General features: G+C 41.1%; 1 protein-coding gene across 16 annotated transcripts in view; it reads left to right on the top strand.

Annotated features, from left to right (window-relative positions):
* LOC137353490 (RNA binding protein fox-1 homolog 2-like) overlaps positions 1–27,200 on the top strand; it is a 342,023-nt gene that overhangs the window by 296,054 nt on the left and 18,769 nt on the right. For 10 of the 16 annotated variants that reach the window (XM_068019827.1, XM_068019833.1, XM_068019823.1 and 7 more), the window contains 6 exons: positions 4,390–4,482; positions 9,274–9,334; positions 13,674–13,727; positions 14,507–14,581; positions 16,428–16,557; positions 25,654–25,718. In XM_068019827.1, coding sequence (XP_067875928.1) covers positions 4,390–4,482; positions 9,274–9,334; positions 13,674–13,727; positions 14,507–14,581; positions 16,428–16,557; positions 25,654–25,718 — 478 coding nt within the window. Of the gene's footprint in view, positions 1–4,389; positions 4,483–9,273; positions 9,335–13,673; positions 13,728–14,506; positions 14,582–16,427; positions 16,558–20,961; positions 21,002–25,653; positions 25,719–27,200 lie in introns of all 16 variants that reach the window. The other 6 variants (XM_068019821.1, XM_068019834.1, XM_068019836.1 and 3 more) reach the window with 3 other exon arrangements.

Raw genomic sequence — 27,200 nt, 5'->3', positions numbered from 1 at the left:
CAGCCATGTTGCCATGGACTTTGCTCTGGCTGAACTCTCCTGAGAAACCAGAGCTCTCACCGGTATTTTATTTATTTATTTAAATAAATAAAATACCGGTGAGAGCTCTGGTATTCAGAACTGAATACCAGTTGGAGAGCGAGACCTGCCTGTCCGTTACCCATTTACCCTCTGCCTGCACACCCTTAAGCTGCGGAGTGACTACATCCAGGAACGTGCAATCCAACTGTGTCTCAGCCTCGTGGATGCACCACAGTCAACCAGCTACTGCTCAACCTCTGAAACCCACAACTCGAGCTCCTCCGCTGACGACACTTCTTGCACATATGGTTGTCCAGGACGCGAGAATTTTCCTGGAGTACCCCACATAGAACAGAATGTGTATCGAAAGGGACTGAGGTGCCCTGCCATGCCTGTATTTGTTAGATTATTAACTGTCTTAACAGAAACAGGCTTGGCCATGTGAGCCGCATGGAAGATGGCAGGATCCCCAAAGACACATTGTACAGCGAGCTCGCCACTGGTATCAGACCCACCGGCCGTCCATGTCTCCGTTATAAAGACGTCTGCAAACGCGACATGAAATCGTGTGACATTGATCACAAGTCGTGGGAGTCAGTTGCCAGCATTCGCCAGAGCTGGCGGGCAGCCATAAAGACAGGGCTAAATTGTGGCGAGTCGAAGAGACTTAGTAGTTGGCAGGAAAAAAGACAGAGGCGCAAGGGGAGAGCCAACTGTGCAACAGCCCCAACAAACAAATTTCTCTGCAGCACCTGTGGAAGAGCCTGTCACTCCAGAATTGGCCTTTATAGCCACTCCAGGCGCTGCTTCACAAACCACTGACCACCTCCAGGCGCGTATCCATTGTCTCTCGAGATAAGGAGGCCCAAAAGAAAGAAGAAGAACAGAAATAAGCTTAAGATTTAAATAAATAAACACCCACCAGCTACTCGCCAATCAGCTGTTTCCTTTGTGTCACTTTATTTTTTAATTTAAATAAAATGTGAGACTTATTTAGACATTGGCCTACTTAAACATACCAAATTTAAAACTTAAAAACCTATTCGGCAATTAACTAAATTTCTTAATTCAACCCAATGCTCTCACTTAGAGAAATAAAGACTGGTAGTAAACAGCAACCAACCAGCTACCTGTTGCCCTGTTAAGTCACTCCTTGCTTTTATTCGCTGACTATATACTGCTGCTGTTGCTATCGCTCAGCTCCACGCTCTGTGTCAAAATAATCTCTGATCAGATCACTTTCATCGCCAGAGTTTTACTTTGATGTATGAAGGAAATATGGTCAGTTATCAGAATTGAGGATAATTTCCCACCTTGTATTTGGGCACAGTAGCTGTTCTATTATGGTGTCCAACATGACAGTCTTTGCATTAGTGATGTACCATGGGCAGCAGGTGCCCATTCTCCCAGCACATTATCATTATATAAAGAGGGTGGACTAAGGTCCCTCGAGCTGCTATGGGGGGCAGTAAAAAATGTGGGCCGCCTTCCTTTTGACTAATTGATGAGCCCGTTAGTGCAGTCGGCCAAAGAGAAACCAAGAGTGTGGAACTGATGGATCGTGTGTACCAGTAAGATAAAAATGGCTTCAGTAATGGAGACTGTACAATGCATGAGAAGGTAGATATGACAAAATATAAATAGCTTGTACTATATTTTGTTCTTCAACAAAATAACATTTGTGAATTGAGCTTCATTTTAAATTCTGGATCTTTAAAATCTGAATATGCACTTGTTGAAGACTGCTGTGTGATAACGTATCGCTATCGATCTAGAAAAATAATGTGGGACCTTCACTAAGACACATTGAAAATATTCTCTTTAAATGTAGCTGCTCACTTGTCTGTAATTCCTGCATTATAACACTAACTAGGTTTCTGTGTATTGTTAAAAGGGAGACTATTATTTTGTTCATCTTTAGGTGAATGTTAACATTTATCAAGGTAGAGAATGGCTCTGTTTGGAAATAGAACAGTTTTCTTTTCACTTGATGTCTGTTGCATTGGATACTAACAAGTACAGTGCTGGTTAGATGCAGAGTAAAATTGCTATATACATTTGTTTGAGCAGTACACCTCAACCCCACCTTGTATTTTTAAAGTGCTGCTTTCTTCAACATCTAGTATTGGAAAAGTAGCCTGTACTGCTGCTTTGTGACATTTCCATTTTCTATTTTCACCATCATTATGACCTTGCTGAGTACATAGAAAGATTGCTAGTTAGTGCTGAATTACGTTTCATTTGTACTGTGGACTTCTGCCCATTAGGAGCTGGATCGTGACTGCCAAAACTAATTTCTCTTGGGGCCATTATAGCTGAGAGAGGAGACTTTCATGCCATCTGTCTGTGCTGGCTTGAACCCAGGCTTCAGAGGTGAAAAGGACAGTGTTCTGACTGTGCCACCCATTTCACAAAACAGGGACTCCTTTCAGTGTGGCTCCTACAAGATGTTGAATTACATGTGAGGGACCATTCCCTGTTAAAGTATGCTGTGGTTTAGAGAATCAGGGAATTGAGTGGTATTTATTTATTTATTTAGAGATACAGCACTGAAACAGGCCCTTCGGCCCACCGAGTCTGTGCCGACCATCAACCACCCATTTATACTAATCCTACACTAATCCCATATTCCTACTACATCCCCACCTGTCCCTATATTCCCCTACCACCTACCTATACTAGGGGCTATTTATAATGGCCAATTTACCTATCAACCTGCAAGTCTTTTTGGTGGTGGAAGGAAACCGGAGTACCCGGAGAAAACCCACACAGACACAGGGAGAACTTGCAAACTCCACACAGGCAGTACCCAGAATTGAACCCGGGTCGCTGGAGCTGTGAGGCTGCGGTGCTAACCATTGCGCCACTGTGCTGCCCATTGAAAGTTGACTTCTGTTATAGTTTGGGTGGAATAATTTACACGTGTTCATGGGTTTGTGGTAAATTATTGAAGCTCAGATAGTCCTTGGCTTTGCTAGCAAACCTACAAAAGCATCTCACCACTTACTGACTGACTGACTGCATCATTATCTCTACGGCAGCCCCTTTCACACCATCAAAAATTGAATTTCTTTGCGAGAAAAATGTCACTAATTTTCACACACTTGATCCACACTCTGTTTACAGCCTGAGGTTGAGTTCTGTTGAGGCTTTCAGGATTAATTTATTTTTTCTACGAAGCTGAAAGTTCTAGCTTTGATATGGTCAGTCAGTTTTCCATTGGCTCCTTTCTGTGGCAGCTGAAAGTTGTGTCTCTCGCACACACATTTAATTGAATTAACAGCAGTCTTCCAGGCATCAAGACTGACACTAAAATAGGGAATGGCATTAAGCAGGAAGGTAGGGGGAAGTTGCATTTGGGTTTCTTGCATTTCAATCAAATAGATACTATCAATTAACCATTTTTTTGTTATTATAACTTCATTTTCACAGAAATGTCATTTTCTTTGGAATACTTGATGTGTTTTTGTCTTTTTAAGTTTTTTTCTGCCCATCTTTCCTAAAGGGCTGATTATTACTGGTGTGTGTGGTTCCATGAGCTCTGGCAATTTTGGTACTTGCCAAGATGCTAGACATTTAGTGTTGCCAAGCTAATTTTTACAGCTGAGCCTGGTGCTGTCATCTATTGATTGGATTTTCCAGCAGAGGTCACAGGATAACTATCAGAAGCAGGATCCCTGACTGATTTCCCATCTCCACCACCCCCCACCCCCAACCTAGCCAACGCTGTTTAGATATAAAGAAGCCAGTTATCACCCGCCAGAGCTCCACCTGAAATCAGCTGCAGTTACATAGTGCCCTAGCAGCACAACTGACTCCTGGTATGTGGTCTCATTTGGCTGACAACAACAACTAACTAAGCTTATCGGATTCCTGAGGACCACAGACAGCAAGATTTGTTAAACTGTTCATGGCTTAGCAAACCGGACCTTTGGCGATTTCATTAACTCCACAAAATGTGTGCTTTGGGACACAATAGCAGTAGACCAATGACTGAAATCACTGAGGAGTAAATATTAGTTATAGATAATACGAGGGAACAGCTTTGAAAAAGTTACAATACACAGTGTACTGACCTTGTGTGCTTTCAAAGTTTCTATATCTTGCTCTTTGCTGCATTCATTCATCCCTTTCCTCCTCCTCTCATATAAAAGCTGCCCCCAATTTCCCAGTTACTAATGAGCAGCCCAAGTAACAAGTACAGTTTTGTTTGGCCTCACTCGCCGCTTACTTTTTTGTTTTATTTTTTAATTTTCCAAGAAACATGCATGAGGATGAGAGAGAAAAGTATTGCTGATTGTGGTCATGTACTTGTTCTATTTATAATGATGTGCATGTTGTTCTCCCCCCTTCTCCCGCCGCATGCAGGGATTCGGGTTCGTAACTTTCGAATCTAGTGCTGATGCCGACAGGGCGAGGGAGAAATTACACGGCACGGTGGTTGAGGGCCGTAAAATAGAGGTGCATGTCTTAAAAAAAATGTTTCCTTCTCTACATTTATTTTAAATGTCTTGCCTCACCTTTTATTTTATACACTGGTTGTTCGATGGTCATCTTATGTGCGTCATTGTTCTAACTCCTTCCCCCCTTATCCCCAATCTCTTTCTTGCACTCTTTAATTTACACAGTAATTCCTCCAGCCTGCTGACCAGAATTATGTTTGTGTTGTTTTTTTTGGCCTCTGTCATACAAGGCTCCTTTTCAATTTTGTTTTTGCAATGAGAGCGTCCAGTTTTACCTCTGTGTCTTTCAAAGCAGGGTGCAAGTAGGTTCCCCTTGTTTTCTGAGGTAAAACTACCGAAACACACAAAGAAGTGAGTCAGTTTTCTTCAATGCAGTGCTGAGGGGTGAATCCATTTGTGGAGCTAGCCTCTTCTCTTGTAAACAAGAGGTCCTGTAGAGCTTCTTTGGACTGCCTTTCCAAGCAGCTGCAGATGACCTTCGATCAGTGGTTAAAACTACTTGAAATGTTCAATACCAAATTAAATGAATCACAAATTATTAAAAGGTGAATAAAACAAAAATAACATTGACATTATCCCTCCTATCCCATTTTTTAAAAAAAACTTGTGTAAACATATAGTTATTGTTCCCTGGGCCTTGAGTCTATTGCAAACCAGTTAAATCTGCAAACAACTTGGGAGTATGCTTGTCCAAAGAGGGTCTGAAACCTTGTCAATGTTTTGTAATTTTGGATAGAATTTTCTTAATTCCAAATGAACTTTAGGTCTCAGATTTCCTCCTCAGCTCTGCCTTGTATGCAGACTGGTCTTTATGAATCATTTAAAGCCTTTTGAGTAAGATGTTTGCATATTTTGCTTTTTTTTTTATATTTCCCTCCTCGATGGTGTAGCGTTTAGGGCCCTTCACATGAGTCACAGTAACCATGGTAACTATACATGCTGGCGATGGTACGCAAGGGGTAAGTGAATCAAGAAAAAAACAAAACAAACGAACACAAAACAAAAAGGAAACCCATCTGCCATTTCACGTTTAACGCTACGAATGTGACTTGACTTGTCGTTTTCCCCCTTTCCAATGCTGTTTTTTGGTGCCGCCTGTACTGGATTGTACATATTTATTTATTTTTTTTAAGCAGCCTGAGCTATATTTAGTAGTTGATTGATGGTGACTCCTACACATCTTACTCAGAGTTTTAACGACGGTTTTGCTGATTAATGCACCCTTTCTTTGTGTTTGTTTGTCCTTGTTCCCCCTCTCTCCCCTTTCCTTGTATGTCACGCCTGTGAATGGTTACTCTGTTTCTCTGGGATTGTGCCTCCTTTTCTATTGGCTCAATGTGTGGCTTCTCCAATGGTTCTTGGCCCTTCTTGGTGCTCATGTTGCACACTGCTGGAAAACTGACTTTTGCCCCTCACCTAATGTTTAAAACCCTTCACTACTATCTTTTATTTTTAATTTTTTAAGATTTATTTGGCATGTTTCTTGTTTCATTGTTTTGTTGTATGTTTTTTAGATCTGTTTGTGTGTGGCCAAACAAAGGTAAACCTGGTACTTCTCAGGCTAATTGTGTGTAGACTTTTGATGGGTGAGAGTGTAATTTGTGAAGTGTTCTGATTGAGTCCACTTTCTGACAAAGCCCCTGCTGAAAGACCACCCGTTTACAGTAACTTTTAATAATAATTGAACTGTTTTTTCTTTTAACATTTTATTCCAAGTTAAAAACATGGGAAAACACATTTAGAAATGACACAAGTTTTCCCTTTTTTTGGAAGTATTCCTTAAATTAAAAGACATTCTAGTGTCTGATTTTTTTTTTTCCTTTTAATTCTCTCCTGCAGGTGCTGATTCATGCTGGCTTATGGTTCCATAGCCACCAGCACCCCTCTAGTACCTCACCAAAGTGGCACTGTTCGCCTGTGAGGCTAACTAGTGAGTGTCATGAAACCAAAATAAAAGCAAAATACTGCAGATGCTGGAAATCTGAAATAAAAACACAAGTGCTGGAAATACTCGGGTTCGGATGAAAGGTCACAGACCTGAAACATTAACTCTGCTTCTCTCTCCACAGGTGCTGCCTGATCGGCTGAGTATTTCCAGCACTTTGTTTTCATTAAGTGTCATGAGGCTGTTCGGTTGTGAAGGGACATCACAGCTAAGCCTGATCTTTCCCTCACCTGACATCCAGATGTATGTACTGTTAATAAAGGTGATAGGATAGTAGTAGTAAGGGAATATTGGCTGATTCTCTTCCTCTTTAACCCCAGGTTCACTGACACCGGTTGCTAAAGTGCCCTTGCTGTCAAGCTGGCTGCGATTGGTATTTTCTGACTCTTGACTTGAATGTGGGACCTTCCTGCTATATATGGATATGTACTGTTCACCCATTAAATCACTTGGAGAGCATATTATTAAATTTTTACTACTCTAAGTGAAATTCCTAAAGCATTGAGTTAACCAGAGGTCACAAGCAGAATAAGGTGGGTTGACAACACAAAGGTGCTCCCTAACAGCATGGACTCTACAGCCATGAGGGACAAGTGAGAGTCCAGAACCATAACGGTACAAAGAAGCTGGTAGTGGCAACACCCTCTTATGGATAAGCTTCAAGACCATGATGATAGTCACGCACAACTCAATAGTTAATCTTTGTAGTACAATATCCCCATAGAAATGTATATAATTCATGCAAGGTCAAAGATCTCAATCTACCTAGATCTGGGAAACATGGCAGAGTTCTACTTTGATGTAGGTTAGTTCCCCTTACCCAAACTTCCCCAAATCCAAGTTTATTGAAAGACAATCGATTTCATGTTTTTGAGAATAAGCATAGTTTAATAGCTGAGTGGAACAACACCCTGTTAAAATATTATTCTGCTTCTGATGTTTCTAACCTACACTCAATATAAATCATTTGCATGTTCCTTGCATAGTTATAAATGACCAAACATGGATAGAATTAGGCCTTCTATGTACTTGGGACCCACCAGGATAAATGCCATGTTTAACTCATGACTGTTGTGGAAGCCCTGATAACTAAAACTCTGACACAATGAATTCATCACTGAGATCTGAGTTAATTGTCTGCTTTGAAAGATTTCCTGTGCTGTAATCACTGTCTTTGTGCCACCTAGAAGGTTGTCTTGTGTGATGGAAGAAAGCTTGAAGGAATCAGCACATGTACTGTAGTGAATATTGCAAGCATAAATTTCTTGGGCAGTAAATAAAAAGAAACAGACTCCTCAGTGACTTTGTGAACACATTCCAACTCCCTTGGGGTTAATTGGAAGCAGAGAAATGTGGATCTCGTAGAATCGTGCAGCACAGAAGCACTGCTGGCTTTTTGTAAAAACTACCCAATTAGCCCCACCCTGCTTTTTTTTCCATAGCTGTACAAATTTTTCCCTTCAAGTAGTTATCCGATTCCCTTTTGAAAGTTGCTATTGAATCTGCTTCTACACTATCAGGCAGCAAGCACATTCCAGATTATAACAATATGATACATTAAAAAAAAAATCATCTCCCCTCTGGTTCATTTGCCAATTATCTTAAATCTGTATCCTCTAGTTACATCCCTCTTGCTAATGGAAACAGTTTCCACTCTGAGCTAACCCATTTAATTTTGAATGCCTGTATTAAATCTCTTAATCTGCTTTTAAGGAGAACAATCCCAGCTTCCCGCGTCTGTCCACATACATGAAGTTTTTCATCCCTGGTACCAGTAAATCTCTTTCTGAACCTTCTGCAAGTTTTTGACATCCTACCTAAAGTGTGGTGCACAGAATTGGAGCCAAAGCTCTAGCTGAGGCCTAACCAGTGATTTATTAAAATTTAGACTAGCTTCCTTGCTTTTGTACTCTGTCTCTATTTATGAAGTCAAGGATCCCTATACTTTATTAAGAGCTTCTCGACTTGCCTTTCCATTTTCAAAGGTTTGTGTATGTACATGCCCAGTTTTCTTCCTGCACCCCCTTTAAAATTGTACCTTTTAAATTATATTGCCTCTCCTTATCCTCCCAACATGTATCACTTCACACTTTATGCATTAAATTTCATCTGCCATGTGTCTGCCCATTTCATCTATCGGTCTATAACCTCCTGAAACCTGTTACTATCCTCCTCACTGTTTACATTTCCAAACATAACTCTTTTGTGAGTCTGTCCTTCCCATTGAGCAGTGTATGACTGTGTATCACCGGAATGACAGAACACAAACTTATCCCACAGTTCATTTTGAGAGGCCCACTTGGCACAAACCCCTCTCCAAACTCATATTCTCGTTCTGAAAATCAAAGTGACTGGTCCATCCAATAAGACCAATAGATTCTCCAACCACTTTAAATAAAATACCTCATTTCTGAATCACTCACTTAGTCACCCAGCACAGACACTGCTGTATAAAATAAAACCAAATATCACTGCTGATCACCCCCAACTCTGAGCAAACAAATTGTATAATGGTTTATTAATTACATCATTGTGACACCTATGAATTCATTTGCTCTAATTTTTGGGATAGTGGGAAAAGAGCTTGCCTGAGAAGCAGTGGTTTACATTTGAGTGCCCTTGTTGATAATATTTAAAGATATTTTGCAATTCATTAATAATAGCTAATGTGTACATTGAGTTAAAAAGTAATTTGTAAATGTTTCTTTTAATTCAGACTTAATTTTATTGTCATCATAATTAGACTAAATCTATATTGTTTCTGTTCGACTTGCATGTTCTGTATTTTAAACTCAGTGACCTATTCCATGTCTAATGCTGGTTCTGTGTCAATCTGCACCTCAGGTGAACAATGCCACAGCTCGTGTGATGACTAATAAGAAGATGGTCAGCCCTTATGCAAATGGTAAATATTTCAGGGATTCAACAGGTGTGAGCTTAGAGATGTTTTAGTGCAGTTGTGAGACATTGCTTCAAGTCCTCAATGTGAGGGTAGCATTTCTGCATGTACACTAGATTCTTAAAGAAGCAAAGCTTTATTTGCCCACAGATTTAGGTTTTTGCAGGCACTTGAGTAATTAAATGGACATCGTTGAAAAGGTCCTTGTTGCTTAGCCTTCGTGCTTACATATTTCCTGTGGTACAATTTTACAAATTAGGGCAGCCCCAGATTAATTGTCCCGTATTGAGTTAGCTGACTCGCATAGGAATAAGAAAATTGATGAAGAATCTTGCTTATGATCTCTCTCCAGTAACACCTTCTGGGAACTGGGTGCTGGATATATGAAGATGAATATTTGGAATAAACCTGCTAAGTAAGGTAGTAAAGGGAAAGACGTAGGTGCTAGGCTGGGAGACTTAGCGTACTAGAGGGGCAAGCATTAATTGACTGGCCTCTTCTCATTGCTCTGATTAGAGGCTGCTGTTCAAGAGGTTGGGTTTGGCTGTGGATACCTCACAGGGAAATAACTCACCATTTTTTCATGGGAAGACACTACCATTCTGGGAACCTCATCTCTGCATCAATTGTACCTTCAGGCAAAAAACTTATGAACTCAAAATAACTTAATTTTATAACTAGATTATTCAGCACAGTATTTTCAGAGACAGAAAAGTGTAATTCTGGAACAGCATTAATACAAATCATTGAGAAGTCCAAACTGTCCCATTGTGTTCTCAATGTACAGAAGAGCAACTGTCAGTGATTTTAAAAAAAATACATTTGGGAAGCAGGAGAAATCTAAACACATGTCTTGAATGTAATTTACTCTGAACAATGATTCCAATCATCATTTGTGTTGCATCAATTTAAAATGTCACTAGAATTTTATTTTATTTTATTCTATTTAGAGATACAGCACTGAAACAGGCCCTTCGGCCCACCGAGTCTGTGCCGACCAACAACCACCCATTTATACTAACCCTACAGTAATCCCATATTCCCTATCACCTACCTACACTAGGGGCAATTTACAATGGCCAATTTACCTATCACCTGCAAGTCTTTGGCTGTGGGAGGAAACCCACGCAGACACAGGGAGAACTTGCAAACTCCACACAGGCAGTACCCAGAATCGAACACGGGTCCCTGGAGCTGTGAGGCTGCGGTGCTAACCACTGCAAATGTTGGGATAGAAGCCAACAAAAATTATGCTGAGGGTTGTTGTTATCCCATTTGGGGCACATTGTTAAATTCTGGTTGTTACACTATAAAAAGGAGGTACATACATCAGAGAGGGTGTAAAGAAAAACAGCAAGTTTGATCCCAAGTATGAAGGGAGTGAGCTATGAGGAAAGATTAGAGAAGCTGAAGCTTCACAGTCGAAAGAGCAGATGGTTAAGTGGTACCTGATCAAGACATTGTATTACAAAAGCAAAATACAGTAGATCTTAGAAATCTGAAACAAAAACGGAAAATGCTGGAAATACTCAGCAGATCTGGCAGCTTCTGTGGAGAGAAAACAGAGTTAACGTTTCAGGTCTGTGTCCTTTCATTAGAACATTGTATTACATGTGTACATATAGACAATTTAGACCTGGAATATTTAAGTAAGCAAGGCTCATAGGACTAGAGGGCATCACTTTACATTAGTGAAGTTTAAAGATGTATGTTTCTATATTATTCAAAGGGTATGAATGTTTGGAATATTCCAAGTGCTTGAAGGTAGATTTGTAGCCACAGTTACACACACACTGTTTGATTGTAGCTATGTAGTTGAGAGCTGCCTAATGAAAGATGTATGGTTCTCCAAAGGTAGGAGGAGAAAATATGTGACTTTGGTCTCTGGATCTAATCTCCTGTACCCCCCTCATGATGGAAGAATAGCATTAACACAATCTTTAGCTCAGCTTGCTACATGCATGACATTATTCTGGACTGGCCAAATCTCTTAACTGGAGGGGAGCAAGACTGTTCTTTTTAAAATAACTGTGCGTACCTGATACCTGTGCCTATACAAGCCTGAGCACACCCACTAACAGGTGTGCAAGTGGGCAGAAGTGCCATTCTCAGTTGTGTAAATGTAGAACAGCCATGCTCAAAGGAGCACAAAAGTGACGTGAGCTCCCTTGCACACGTGCTTTTCAAAAAAAAAACTTGAACCAGGACTATCCAGTTTCAGACCATAATGAAGGAAACAAGAAAGAGTATGGAGAATATATTTTTGAAAGTGCAGAATAATGAGTTAAGTGATGATTCACACATCGGTCATCACTGACAGATGGCATAGCTTACTAATTGTCTAGATTGGCCCAATAACATAACTTGTGAGACTGCACAGTACTACAGCCCAGGAGATTAGTTTACATCCAGTTTTGGCTGACACATCCACTTTTAGTGCAGGTTTAATATCAGCTTCTGGATTAAATTCCTTTTCCCTTTTACTTTATACCTTCTCCACTTTAGATTTTTACCCCATTTCCTGAGCATGTTAACTCAGTGATAGGCTTCAAGTTCCATGGGACCGACACCCTCCAAGTGGCCATTCTTAATATATAAGGCCAGATGGTGAATGTTCTTTTATAGGGCACATCACAGCTGAGCTCAATCCCATGTTCCCTCGATGTCCACACACATAACCCAGGAAAGATTGCTGGGTAGTGATAAGTATCATAAATCCTGGCTGACTTCCTGCAGGACCACTGAGGCCAGATGTAGCTCCCTGCCATCACTCCCCTGACCAAGATCAGCTAACAGCACAGATCATTGATTGAACTTGGGATATTCATGGCCTGTATTGTTCAGCTATTCATTGCTTCAACCAGTTGAACCATCATCACTGTCTGGGATCAATTTAAAATTACTATTATGCTGTTTGTCTACAACTGCAAGCCTGGAATAAGTTTTGAAGTATCTGATAGATACTGTTAAACAAAAAGTTTACATAGTGGAGGCTGAGACTGGCATACTGTTCCATGAGTGAGGGTAGCAATTTGGTTTTTCTCCCAAGTGACTATCTTCAAATAGGAGCTTAGATAATGAAGTCAGCAGTCTATTCAAGTGTCAATTGAAGACTATTTGACTTGGGAGGATATCTGATCTGGTCATATCCTCACCTGGCATCCAGGGACGTGGATATTCCACCAGGGCTATGGGTGCCCTGGCTAATTAATCCTTTTGCCAGCTCAGAGCATTAAGGGCTGCTGAGGTTGTGATCTGTTAATTCACCAGAGATTAGAGAGCAACACTGGGACTATATAGTCTATGTGGCTCAGTGCCACACTGGGTGGTGTTTTTAACCATTAGGTTCCTTTAGTGGCTTCCTGTCCCCTAATGCCTCAAATTTAAAATTCTCATCCTTATGCTTAATTTCCCTTGCCCATCCCTGCCCTGTCTGTAACCTCCTCCAGTCCAACAACTGCTGCTTCCCTCCCCTCCTTGTTCCTCTTGACTCCAGACTCTTGTATCTATAGCTGCATAGGTACCAGGCTCTGGAATTCCCTCCCTAAACCTCTCTGCCTTCCTAGCTGCTGCTCCTCCTTTAAAATCCTCCCTCATATGTGCCTCTGATCGAGTTTTGATCACCACATTAAACATCTATTTTTTTGATAAAGCCTATGTGTGAAGCACTTTGGGACATTTTCTACTTCAAAAGCTCGAAGTGAGTTGTTTTATATTTATTGAAAAGTTTTTTTTTCCAGCAGTTTTTTGAGGTCATGGCAACCATCTCTGTCTGCACATTTTCTGAAGTTCATGGTGATTTGCTAACTGAGCTCAGGTTTATTTTTCTGCCAACCTGCCTCTTCCTCTCCTGATAGCATTACCTCTTTACTGGAGTACAGTTCACAAGTGCCAGTCATCCGCTGGTATTGTGACATGTGGGTCTAGTTACCTCAGGTAGTTTGCCGAATAGCATCGGTTGCCCTACAGTACTTGGCCAAGTTGCTTGTGCACGAGTCCTGATGGCTGTCTCTTGTCTACGTGCAATGTTCACCTCCAGCTTGAGCATTAGATGGTTTTTCTTTCTATGATCTAGGGATGCTGAGGACAATTGCTCCTACCACAGATCCAGCATATAAACGTGGATCATCCAGGTCACTCTGGCATATTGAATAAAGTTACTGAGCTATTGGGGAGCTCTGCACCACAGATTAATCCATTCAAATGAAGTAGCTAGAAAGACTAGCATCTGCAGATATTCTGATTTGTTTATTGCTGGTCAGTTGTTGGGTATTCTTTGTATCATGTTTCTGATTGCAGCTTAATGTTGCCTTCATTTTTATTTTGATTTATATTTAATTTTCAGGCTGGAAGCTAAGCCCTGTGGTTGGTGCTGTCTACAGCCCTGAATTTTATGCAGGTAAATGTTTCTTCACCCATCAGTATGTTATACTGTTTTAAAGATAAACAGTGTCCCCTAGGAGTAAACTATCTCAAAGTTTCTGTATATTTTTGTTAAATTATTCCAGTAAAATGCTATCTGAAAAAATATATATATATAATTTGGGACTGATAAATCATTTTTTGACTACTGTGCATTTGAATATTGGAATTCTATAGGGGATATCTTGTTAACAGAAGTGGAGCTGTGGCAGACTCCCTCCTTTTCAGCCAGGGTCCTGACACCTCACTGAGCGCAGGCTGGGACCTGCTGGACTGCAGAGTTTACAATGTTGCACACTGCCTTTTGTAACTGAACCATTGGGAGCCCCTGAGCATATGCAGGTTCTGTGGCTTTTTTTTGTCAGCTACTGAAATGAAATAGTAGTGATACTACCTTGTTTTTGGGGAAAGGTTTTTGCTCCATTAAGTACTGCCTAGTCCTCCATCTCAAGACGAAATATACACAATTCTCCTTTTTTAAAAAGAGAAAATATGGGGAATATTCAGATGAAAAGAGTAAACAAAATTAAAATAATCTGGGAGAATTAGAAAATTGAACATGGTCTGAATAATCCATTAGAACTGTCTAATCTGTAATGCTTGTTTTATGTGGGATGTGGGGTATGTAGTGCAGTGAACATGGGTTTTACGTACAATATCACAGTCTACTATAAAGTGTACAGCATGTTGACCTGTAAGGCACTGCTGAACAAAATATGGTTTTAATACTGGTTGTGTGATGCCGTATACTTTCAGGTCCTGCGTCACTATCATCTTTACCCTTTCACCTACATCCCGTTGCCTCTACAGCACTCAGTCCAACACACAACGGTAAGACCAGTTGAAAACAAATGTTCTGTTTAAATGAACTACACTATATATTATAGAGAATGAATAACAACTATTAGGTCTATGAAGCCCTAATACAGTCTCCACCATCTCTTCATAAAACATTTGAAATGTGCGACTGCAGTTTGTGACATCAAAACTGTAAAGTTGAATTTGGCGCCCTGAGATTGGCTGCTGTCCCTTTGTTGTACTCATTCCGCATCCTTGCTCTGTGTCTCATCCTCCTGGCTCAGTTCATGTTTCACTGAGTATTTGGTGGCTCAGTTTGAGAAGCACTCAATCACATTTTATTCAAATTTATTGTCAAGAGGAGTGAGTTGATTGAAGGGTCTCATATATGCATACCAACATAATATAGGTGGTTTTCCTGTGGAGTACAACAAGAGCTAGATGCAGAGTAAAGCTCCCTGTATGTTGCCCCAATCTCAGAACGGACATGTACTTCATCAGCATAACATAAGGCCGGTGTGGCAAATGGAATAAAGAGAATACAATCTTAGAAAAGATGACCAGCTGGTCTATCGAGCCTGTCCTATATTGTCTGTGCTCCTCCAATTCTGGCCTCTTTCACATCCCCAATTTTAATCTCTCCATTATAGGTGGTCATGACTTCAACCAAGGCCTTAAACTCTGGAATTCCTCCTTAAACCTCACTGTCTCTCCAGTTTGCTGCCTCTCTATCCTTAAAATCTACGTTTCTGCCCTAATATCTCCTTATGTAGCTCAGTCAAATTTGCTTGGTAATGATCCTGTACTGTGCCTTGGAATGTTTTATTGTGTTAAAGGGTGCTAAATAAACACACACTGTTATACAGTGACATCTGTGCACTATCATCACAGTTTCCTTCTCTTCCCCCGCCACCCCCCAAGACCCACCAGCCACATAATCTCGTGGGAGAGGGGCTAAAATCTGGAGAAAATACCCGTGGCCCAATTTAAGGGAAACAGAACATCCTGGGAAATTCCTCTCTTGACCCCTGAAGGTGAATAAATCTCCTGAAGTTCTAGCCAACCATGGTGACTGGGAGAAACATCCCCCAGTGCCCCTCTACCTTCGGTATGCAGTTACGTTGGGGGCCTTGGGTATCAATCTAGTGACCCTCCTGTTAACCTTTTCCAGTATCTTTATATCACTCACCTAAAGGAACCTAAACTCGGTGAGATCTAACCAAGGCCTTGTATGTCCATTTTGATATTCAGTTGTCCTGGCAATATATTGTAACACCCTGTTTGCTTTTACAATGGCCTCGCAGCACAGGTTATAGACCTTCAGTGACTCATGTACAATAACCTCCTCCTGCTAAGCAGCCTTGAGCATGCATGGTGTATACATGCTTGGTGTTGCACGTTGGATTCCATTTCATGTAGAACACTGACATGCAGCAAACAATGGAGACTTTGATCCCATGAATCAGGGCTGGATTACAAACAGGGTCCTATAGGAGACTGATGCACTGTACCATCCAGTCCTGCTTTTTCTTAATTGCGAAAGAGATCATTCTAAAGTTGTGAAGTTCCTGTTTGTATATAATTTGAAGCTTATTCTTTTAAATTTTCAGGTGTATTTTATACTGACAATATACTAAAATAATACAAACCTGCTTTGCGTTGTATAAATGCGCCTTCTAATGCTAAATTTATTAATGCAAAGTCCATTTAGTTTATAGTAATGCCTGCATGCTTGACAGTACATTTTTATTGTTACACTTAGGTTTTTGATTGTCCTGTTTCCTTTCATGGAAAGATTGTTTTTCTTGTAAACACTAGTTCCAAATAACTGACAACGACATCCTAATTCTCACTCCTTCATTCCCCAAATCCCACATAGTTCCTGGTTTCCCATATCAGGCAGCCACCACTGCAGCTGCACTGAGAGGTGCCCTGAGAGGACGAGGCCGTGCAGTCTACAGTGCATTCCGTGCAGCAGCACCTCCCACTGCCATCCCGGCCTATGGAGGGTAAGCAGACTTGATTGGAAGTGAATTAACCATTCTTGTGCATGAAGTTCCAAATGTCACTAAACCTAACTTCAGTGCTGTCCCCGGTTATTCTGAACATTTTATACTGCTTGCTTAATGTTAGTTTTGCAACTTGTTCTTTTACCACTCTAACTGGTACATAAGAGGACCCAGATTGACCCCTTTCCCTTCATTCCAGCTCACTGGGCAAGGAGATGATCTTTGCTCAGTGTTTTGCTCTGACTGAGTTTGAGAGTTTAATTTGGCGATACATGAGTGTGTGCAAAATTCATGAAGTAGTGCATTGATCATACCAGTGTGTCACAATAATACCTTCTTTCTATACACTGTAATATTTTGATTGTACTTGACAGACTATGAATTAGGCAGAGACTAACTGGGTTAAACCACCATTACTGTCTTCAGCTAACTTTATAGATTGGACAGTTACTCCAAATATTTAAATAACTAAGGGAGTGAATACTATGGAATAATTTCAGGTGACTGGAGAATGTGATCCATGAACTGTTATAATAGAAATTATCAAAAAATTTTTATATCATTATGGTAGTGAATTACAGGCCCCTGGTTCAGGTCCTCAGATTAATTTAATAGTTTTCTGTTTTTTACTTCAGTAATGCCAAACTGTACAGGAAATTTAACAGATTCACAAATGCTGTGCTTATTGACTCCCCTTTTCCATAGGGTGAGAGAATTGCAGGCTTCATTAAATTTGCACCTTAATCTGTGAGGTTTGCTGCTCACTTTGAAATTGTCTTCTCCATTCACCATCCATGACCATCCACATACGCTGAGATCTGCGGGCACTGAGTACTGAACTTGGGAGTGACTGAACTTCCTCTGAGAGTATCTACAAACAACAACACCGTAAAGATTAGTGGTTTACCTTGTGGTGAATGCTTGGCCCTAACTTATGTTCTGTGGTGTATTACATTGTAGGTCCTGTTGATATTTGTATAACTGAAGCAAGGCATTTTCGGTATATCAAACTTATAAGGTGTAAAAGTCTAATATCACATTCCAGTATCTTTACCTAACTCTAAAATGAGCAGCCTCATGAAACACACCTTACACCCCAATACATTTTTTTACTTGTTAAAACACTAGGAAATTAACCTGTTTTCTTTGTAGTTTTCAAATTATTGGTGCTAAATGTTGGTTTTCTGAGCTGAATTAAGCACAAGAAGTTTGTGTAAACTTATGAATTGAATAAGATACTATTTCCCCTCTCAGATTCTTGTGCATTGCATAACTCTTTTAATCAGTTGATTAAGCTTGTTCCCTTAATTATTTGTCTATGAGCCATATCCAACAGAGATGATCAATTAAGGTTTTTTGCGATTGTCACCAATTATTGGCCACTGAGTTGGTGTCAGTCCATTTCCCACTTGTCTCCACTGGGTGCTTCAGATAGCAAACCTTCATCTGCAACACAGGAGTTCAAGTGTCTGCAATTTGATACACATGCTATCTAGCTGTGAAGCCAACTCTGTTAATGTTAGGTCATTGACAGTCCAATGTCTTGTGCCGTGGCAAATACCTTCCATTCAGTTGCTTATCTTCATATTGATAAATAGAACAAAAAAATCGGTTAGATGTTGCCACAGAACTTATACATACAGGCTTGAGTGCCTGTTGTTCGCCTGTACAATTCTCCAGGCGCAGGCCAAGTGGAGTGAGCGCTTCCCTCTGTTGTAGAACAGCATGTCACCTGCTTCTTCAGGTCACCTAAAGCCTGGCTTCCCAACCTGAACCCAACTAGACCTGACTACATGTGTCAGGTTCGGGTTGGGTTGGGTCGAAATTCTGAGTCCAGCTTTTGGGCTCGGTTCGGGTCTGGCTGGACACTGCTTCCGGGAAGTCACGGGATCAGGCTTACCCGTGATTCCCCACAATGCCAGCTGCAGGAATCGCCCGATGCCGGAACAGGTGAAGGAGATTCGTGTCGGGTCCAGCACAAAAATAAATTAAAAGGGCTCGAGGTCGGGTTCGGTTTGGCTGTGGTCAGGTCGGGCACAGATCAGTTTTTAATTTTCTACCTGAGCCAGGCTTTAAGGTGACCATCCCTGAAGCAGGTGAGTTTTCCTGCCTCTCAGTCGACATGAACATGTGGATGTGAAAGCAGATAGGGGAGTGGAAATAATCAAAAATGGCAAATATTGCAGGAAACTAATTGGCAGAAAATATCCTTGCAAAAGGTTTTTTAATTTTATGTTCATTAAATGCTTTCTTAAGGAACCTTTAGCACAAGCATGTTTTAATATAAAATTAGTCTTTAAGCCTGTTGTTAAAGCATGTGGATAATTTATGTTGGCTAACATTGTCACTGATGGTTGAGAGGGAAGGTTTGTCACAAGTGAAAGAGAAGCATGGGGACATTGGATTTTACAGAAATTGCAGGATGTTAAATGCTGGAGCAGAGGAGCCTGGGGTGAAAGGCTTTTTAATCCTTAAAGTGCTCATTTCTTTATAATGTACATTGTGAAATGTATAATAAATAAATGACTTGCTATAAGTTCTGTTAGGAACACTTTTGACTCAATTTGCATTTTAAAAAAATGAATAACTTGGTGAAACTGACATCCACCTCTGAAATTTTGGGTTTGCTTTATAGACAAGAAACAGAGCATGAAATGAGAACAAAAAGTGCTGGAAATACTCAGCAGGTCTGGCAGCATCTGTGCAGTGAAATACAGAGTTAATGTTTCAGGTCTGTGACCCTTCATCAGTTCTGATGAAATGTTACAGACCTTAAATATTAACTCTTTCTCTCTACACAGATGAACTGATGAAGGGTCACAGACCTGAAACATTAACTCTGTTTTTCGCTACACAGATGCTGCCAGACCTGCTGAGTATTTCCAGCACTTTCTGTTCTCACTTCAGAGTTCCAGTATCTGCAAAATTTTGCTCTTAGGTTAGAACATGAAGTTACTTTATAACACGGCAGTGCAAGACTCCTTTATCAGCTGCACTCCTCAATATAAACATCCCAATCTTCCTTGAACTGCCAGCCTCACATTGCCATGAAAATGAGGGCTTATAAATCCATTGCCTGATTAAAACCTCCACTAGAAGTAAAGAAAAGGAGTCCTGGTCCCATTGGTTTGCTTTGTAACGTAGGAACAGGAGTGGGCCATTCAGCCCTTCGAACCTGTTCAGCGTTCAGTTAGATCATGGCTGATCTGTGCCTCAACTCCATTTGATTCCCCTTTGTCCGATATCCTTACCTAACAAAAATCTATCTGTTTTGATGAAAGGTTATTGGTTTGAAGCGTTAACTCTACTTCTCTCTCCACAGATGCTGCCTGACCTGAGTATTTCCAGCACTTTCTGTTTTTATTTCAGATTTCCAGCATCCACAGTATTTTGCTTTTACAAAAATCTGTCTTAGACTTGAAAATTTCAATTCACCCAACATCCATTCAACGCGTTTCGGGAGAGTGCATTTCAGATTTCCTCTACCCATTGTGTAAAAAGTGCTTCTAAGATTAATCAGGAAATGGTTTCTCTCTATCCTATCAAATCCTTTTATCATATTAAGCAACTCAATTTGATCTTCCCTGAACTTTCTAAATGCAAGGGAACACAAGCCAAGTTTATGCAATCTGTTCTCATGACTTAACCCTTTCATCTCTGGTTTCATTCTGGTGAATCTGTGCTGCAGCCCATCCAAGGCCAGTCTATCCTTCCTGAGGTGCAGTGCCCAAAAGTAAATGCAGTTACCACCGATGGGATCTAACCAAGATTCTGTACAAGTACCATTTCCTCACTTTTAAATTCCAGTCCCCTTGAGATAAAGGCCGACATTGCATTATTATCCTTTTTGATTGCTTTTTGTTGATCTCTGTTATCCAGCACAGCCAAGTTTGACAACCGCACTCAACTCCCAATACAGACTGTAAAAGAGTGGGAGGAGCCCACAGAAAAGTGCAAACCATGTAAATGGAAAAGCGCCTTTAAATTTCCTCAAGTTCTTGTCTCAGTTTCACTCCCTGTTTCCTGACCGAGAGGTCTTGACTATGATGCCCTTTCCAGTTGAATAATAAGGTGGCTCTCCTAGCTGAAGAGCTTTGGGACTGCCAGGTTTTATCCTGTAATTGCGGCCCAGCCCCCTCTTGACTGTGCAGTTGGGTGCATAGAAATGGCAACTGCTTCCAAAATGGTGCTGAGATTGTTTCCTAGTAAATAGATTTAGTAGGAAATAAAGTCTGAAAAGCATATTTGCATAATTTTAAATAAAGAAAACGCTTCCCTTCAAACTATGAAAGATTTCTGGTGGAGATTTGAGCAGACTGTAGTTCTTGTGACAAACCTTGCCTTTATTAGCCCCTGCATGTTGGAATTGCAGTAATCAGAGTGTTTCTGTGTGCATCTCTGCAGTGTGGTTTACCAGGATGGATTTTATGGTGCCGACCTCTATGTAAGTATAAATACTATTTTACATTGTCACCCTTCTGTTGATGAAGCCATTCTTGAAACCAGTATGCTAGTATTTTCTCCAGCTGTGTATTTTTCCCCACATCTGGTAGGTGTTAATTTCATAGTTAACTGGTCTCAGTGTCTACTTATGTGAATTTGAAACACCATTCCCCTCAGTTATGTATTCTGTTTAAGCTTTGTCAACAGAAAAGTCATGTTCCTTTTCTTCTGTTTACAGTATACAGTGTTCTGAACCTTTTGAGCATTACACATTGGAGGGAATGGAGTTTCTTTTGGGATATCATGCAAACGCAATGATGTCAAAAAGAATGTATTGAATAAAGTTGACCTTTGCTGCACTGGTTTTGATACTGCACCTGTGCTGTAAAGAAAACCTTGATAAAACAGTTCTTAAGGCTTGTAGTATTGCTCACCAATGTGTCCTTTGAATTTTTATTTTAACTTGAGCTGAAATGTTTGCTGAGGAATGCTGGTGTATGGCGTGTACATTTAACTTTGAAATCAAATCCATCACCTTTGATCCCTGTAAATGGAAACCGGAGACGGTTAGCAAAAGAAATGTTGTGACAGGTGCTCAGAGAGTACATTTTAACAAGTGTTCAATCATTTCAATGTGTGTAGTTGTGCAGCCTGTGAATGTCTCTTGTTTTATAAATCTAGTGTTAAAGCATCAGCATAAAGCATCCTCTAATAATAGAATGGCTTTATCCAAGGAGGGTCTCTCTCTTTTCAGTTGTTTCTTTTCCAGCCTCGTCGCCAATGTTCTTCCCTGTGTTTTGTTATAGAATAGTGTATCAGGAACCAGTGTATAGCAGTAAGTTACCGCAGGTATGATAGAAACGTGTGAAGAGACCAATCGCACAGATTGTGGATTGCAGTGACAAATCCTACTAACAGCAAAGACTGCAGTTAGGGATGGGAGCAGGCACCAAATGGAGATAAACCATTCCTGACGAGTGCGCTAATTTCAGCATGAGATTAACACAAACTTGAAAAAAAGAATCCCCACTAATGAATATAATTGGTAGGTTTATAGTGTGGGTTTGTGTCCATTACCAACTCAACAAATTTCACTTTGAATCCTTAAAAAGAGCTGCGAAAGAAAGTGTCTCATCATATCATTCTGATTAAAGGTTAGTGTAACAGTACAATGCTGAGTCTTTCCAAGGCAAATTACTTTTATCATCTATTCGGGTGGAATGGGGTTCTGGATATCAAAGTTAAAAGAATAGTGTTCTATCATAGCTTGGCACTTGAGAGTCACCTCATTTAGTCAGTATGAGTAGGAAATTGTTATAAAATCTACTTTTTGGGGGGAATAAACAACCTCTCCCACACCCCATTCATGACCTAGCTGTCAATGGGCAAGTGACTTATTTTCTTCCAGACTTCAAGCAAGCCCACTGGGAACCTGCGCAGTCGAGACTGTGTAAGAGAGGCCCATGGTGATACGCCCTTCAACTTTTTACCTCTTTCTCACCAATAAACTGGTTGCAGGAGTGAATCGCTTTTTAAATGTACTTTGCAACCCAGTACCCATTTCAGTAGAATGATGAAAGTCTGAAATATCAGGTTCTCAAACAGTCATAGAAAACAGGGAATTTTAATAGCCTTGTTTACAATGGGACTTGAAGGAAATCTTTAAGGACACACGTCTGTAATAAGAGAGATGAACGAGGTGATAAAAATTCTCCTTTTAAAAGAGTGGAAGCAATATCAGTGTGTAATGTGAAACCAGCCTGCAGTACATTAATCATGCAGGAGAGTGTAGATAAAACCTAATGGGATCCAAGCATTGAATTCCAATGAACCAAGTCACTTTCTTTCACTCTAGTACATCATGGCATAAGCACGCCATCCTTTCCCATTAATTCATGTTGCCATGCACAAGATGCTAAGTCTCAATTCAGTGGCTAACTTCAGATGTTTAGGTGTTGTTAATATACGATAAATATTTAAATGCACTTCAGGTAGAATTAATTGCTACCTGATCACTTCTCATAAGCAGCCTGTGTAGGAAATGTTCAAGGCCATTGATTTTCTGTTTTCATGCAGATGCAATTGTGGAATGTGATCCCCAAAACACTGGTAAAAATTCCGGAGCCTGATCTAATAAAAACTGAATTTTATTTATTGATGTGGTATCCCTGGTAATGATACAGGCAGGTCTGAATTGTTAAATATTTTACAGTTATCTATGTAGATGAAAGAAAAGTCTTTTGGAGGTGGATAGGCAGGACAGTCCATCCCATTGACAACTGCACGGCCATTACTAATACCACTCTGTATTTGGTATTTGAAAGGGGTGCTTTTTCCCCTCCAGTACTCTTTCCTCTATGAAGATGCTGACTATTGCTAGGTATGGTTTTGGCAAGGCTTTAATACCTCATCCAAGTGGCTTTTCCTGTGTGAATCTAGACAGTAAGTATCTGGAGGCTATTCAGCTTTGGAGGACACTCCAACTGAGCCAGATCCTGCTTTCTCTCTCATGCACACTTTGAGTAGTGTCGCTGCTTAATAGTAGCCTCGGTTGATTTTCCCTCCCTAGTGCATGGGCATTCTAGCAGTTTATAGTCTCCCAGCTACCACACCACTTGAGGTCCCCTAACGCAGCACCGACTAGAAAATGGGACCTTATCATGTATTTGGTTCGGGTACACGCCAGACCGTGCATTTATCCAGTGAGCTATTGAGGTGCTGTTCCCACACTTCTCCTCCCCTTGAAATAGGAACAGGTATCTAGCAAGCATACTGCAGCACATTTCTCTGCCAAAGTGGTAAAAGGTTGCTCAATGGATTCAGCTGAGGCTGCCACACAATCCCTTCCTCCTCCTGTTCCGATCATCCACTACAGTTAAAATCTACTGTGGAATATACTTTCATAGAGTTCAAGAAAAATTAGGACTTTTTAGAGAACGTAATTGCACAGGTGAGAGGCTTAATGTTGGGTCTGACTGTCTCGATGAAAGTTAGCTTCCCTCCACCCCCGTTCCCCCTTTTGCTGGTCAGTAATAAAACTTGGTGTTTTAAAAAAAAAAAAAATTCATTCCCAGCAGGTAGCTGCTACTTTAAGCAATCTGTTTTCCACAGATACCTGATAAATATGCTATAGAGTTTGGTTAGTATCTCAGCTCCCACCGCTAACTGCAGCGAGAACTTTTAATGTGGTTTGCTTGACGTGAACGTTAACCATTTAGGTATGCGGGAGAGGCTGCAATGAGTGAATGGTGATCATGAATGTTTATTATATTTTCATATATACATTTATTTATATATATATATATATATAATACTGAGAATCGTGGCTGCACGCTCTAGTAATCCAGGCTGTTTCCTTCACTCGGCTTGCCATAGCGAATAGGGCTGAGGGCTGTCCTCTGAAGAATGCTGGGACGCCCAGAGTTAGTCTGTGGATCATTTGGTTGGTGATTGCTAGTGCTGTAGATTCGGACATCCGCATGCTCCGATTTCTCCTGATTGACAGATACCACAGCTTGATTGTTTAGAATATAAAGACTCATTTGTACTTGCATATTAAATGATTTCTTTTAAAACTGCACTTGTTTTAATGTAATCTATCATACATGAGCTGCAGAGGCAATTATACATCGAATCAGTTTGGCAATGCTATTAAAAAAAATTCCAGGCGGGGTTCAAACATGCTCTAGTTTTTGCACATCTGTTGGAGATTTCCTGTTCACTAAATTGCATTTTCTCCCCACCCCCAATATCTCTGGTGATCAAGCCACTTGTGCACTTTCTCATTGTGTTGAGTTAGTGAATATCAGATAGAATGGCATTGAAGGCAACTGCCCGTGGCCTGTTGACACTACCTGGCACACTTCATTGAGGACTGACCAGTTGGGTGAGGAGGGATGCTGCAACCTTTGGAACTGTTGCCTTGTGCTCTGTGGAGAGATTTAGTTTTGTGGGGTGGCATTGGTAGAATTGGAAATTTAAAACTGATCCTTCTCTTGATTTCTGCTTTGCCTATTTACATCCCGATTAGCAGCACTCAATCTTCATTCCCACGTTCAGGCCATTTTTACTTGCTGGTAGGAGGAGTTTATTTACCTGAAGCTGGGTGGATCTGCTCTGTAGTCCACTAAGAAGGGGTCGAGGTCAACAGCCAGTGGCAAACAGTAAAAATGCCAGCCATCGCCCATGTTAGTTTCACAATGGTGAGGAGTGTGCAATGTCAGCAGAGACCTGAGTTACTTGCACATGTGAGTTGGAGGGAGTGAAGGCAGATGTCAGTGGGGGCCCTATTTGAAGGTGGGAGGGAGGGGGGAGAGTACTTTTAGCCGATACCCAGGTTAGTTGCACAGCAGTCAGTTGGTAGACTGACAGCAAAGATTTGTGCGAATTGCACTTGACAGCTGCCTAAATCTTCAAACCCAGGCTTTGAGAATTGGACAGTCAGCTCTTTGAAATGTTGCCACCGAAGAATTTTTTTTGCTGCTATTCTGCAAATCATAAGTTTAAAATCTGCAGTGTTAACAATAAATGGTGCATGCACCAATTTTTTGTTTAAAATTTGTAATATATGAAACAAATGCAGTTTTTACCATTGTTTTGGTGTGCATGTGAGTGTGTAGCAGTGTTCTTAGGCATCTCCTTCTTTGTTCCCAGGGTGGATATGCAGCCTACAGGTATGCACAGCCAGCAACTGCTACTGCCACTGCATACAGTGACAGGTAAGAACGGGGGTGTCCAAACTTTTCATGTGGGGGGGCCACATTACAATTTTAGCCCTACATAGGGGGCTGGTGACCAAATTTCAGAAAGATGAAGGCATTAAAACTGTTTCCGAACTGATTTGGTGACATAGCTTGCATAAATAGTCAAATCTCTGCCCACATATTTGATGTAGCGATGCAGAGTATTTCGGATACGAATTAGGAGCAGGAGTAGGCCACTCGGCCCTTCTAGCCTGCTCCACCATTCAATAAGTTCATAGAGTTATACAGCACAAGCAGACCCTTTGGCCCATCGTATATGTGCCGGCCATCAAGCACCTATCTATTCTAATCCCATTTTCTAGCACTTGGTCTGTAGCCTTGTATGCTATGGCATTTCAAGTGCTCATCTAAATACTACTTAAATATTGTGAGGTTTCCTGCCTCTACCACCTCTTCAGGCAGTGCGTTCCAGATTCCAACTACCCTCTGGGTGAAAACATTTTTCCTCAAATCCCCTCTAAACCTCCTGCCCTTTACCTTAAATCTATGCCCCCTGGTTATTGACCCCTCCGCTAAGGGAAAAAATTTCTTCCTATCTAATCTATCAATGCCCCTCAATTTTGTATACCTCAATCAGGTCCCCTCTCAGCCTTCTCTGCTCTAAGGAAAACAACCCCAGCCTTTTCAGTCTCTCTTCATAGCTGAAATGCTCCAGCCCAGGCACCATCCTGGTGAATCTCCTCTGCACCCTCTCCAGTACAGTCACATCCTTCCTATAATGTGGTGCCCAGAACTGTACACAGTACTCCAACTGTGGCCTAACTAGCGTTTTATACAGTTCCATCACAATCTCCCTGCTCTTATGTTCTATGCCCCGGCTAATAAAGGCAAATATCCCATATGCTTTCCTAACCGCCTCATGGCTGAACTGATTGCTCCACATTTCCACCTATCCCCCAATAACATTTCACCACCTTGCTTCCACCAAAATAGATTTGTCAGCTGTCAGGAGTGATCCTGATCTCTCTCCCTCATGTCCCCACATACTTACTCTCTCTCTCTCTCTCACACTCTCTCGCTCTCTCTGTGTCTGTCTCTCTCTCGCTGTCTCTGTGTGTGTCTCTCTCTCTCTCTCTCTCTCTCTCTCTCCTTTCTGTCTTCCCCCACGCAAGGACTAGGGAACACAAATTGAAAGTTTTGGGCGAGAGATGCGCTTTTTTTTACACCGGTTGTTAATGACTGGAACTCGCTGCCCACAAGGGAGGTGGAAGCGGAAACAATCAATGACTTTAAGAGGAAGTTGGATGGCCACCTGAGAGAAATAGACTTGCAGGGCTACAGGGATCGAGCTGGGGAGTGACACTGACTGCATAGCTCCGTGGAGAGCTAGCATGGACAGTGTGACGAATGGCCTCCTTCTGTGCCATAAATAAATGACTCTCTGACTCTCTCTCTCTCTCCCCCCTCTGTGTGTGTGTCTCTCTCTCACTCTTCCCC

Source organism: Heterodontus francisci, chromosome 41 (assembly GCF_036365525.1).
Source record: "Heterodontus francisci isolate sHetFra1 chromosome 41, sHetFra1.hap1, whole genome shotgun sequence".
NCBI lineage: Eukaryota > Metazoa > Chordata > Chondrichthyes > Heterodontiformes > Heterodontidae > Heterodontus > Heterodontus francisci.
Note: the sequence above shows the minus strand (reverse complement) of the source record. Positions and strands in the feature narration are given on the sequence as shown.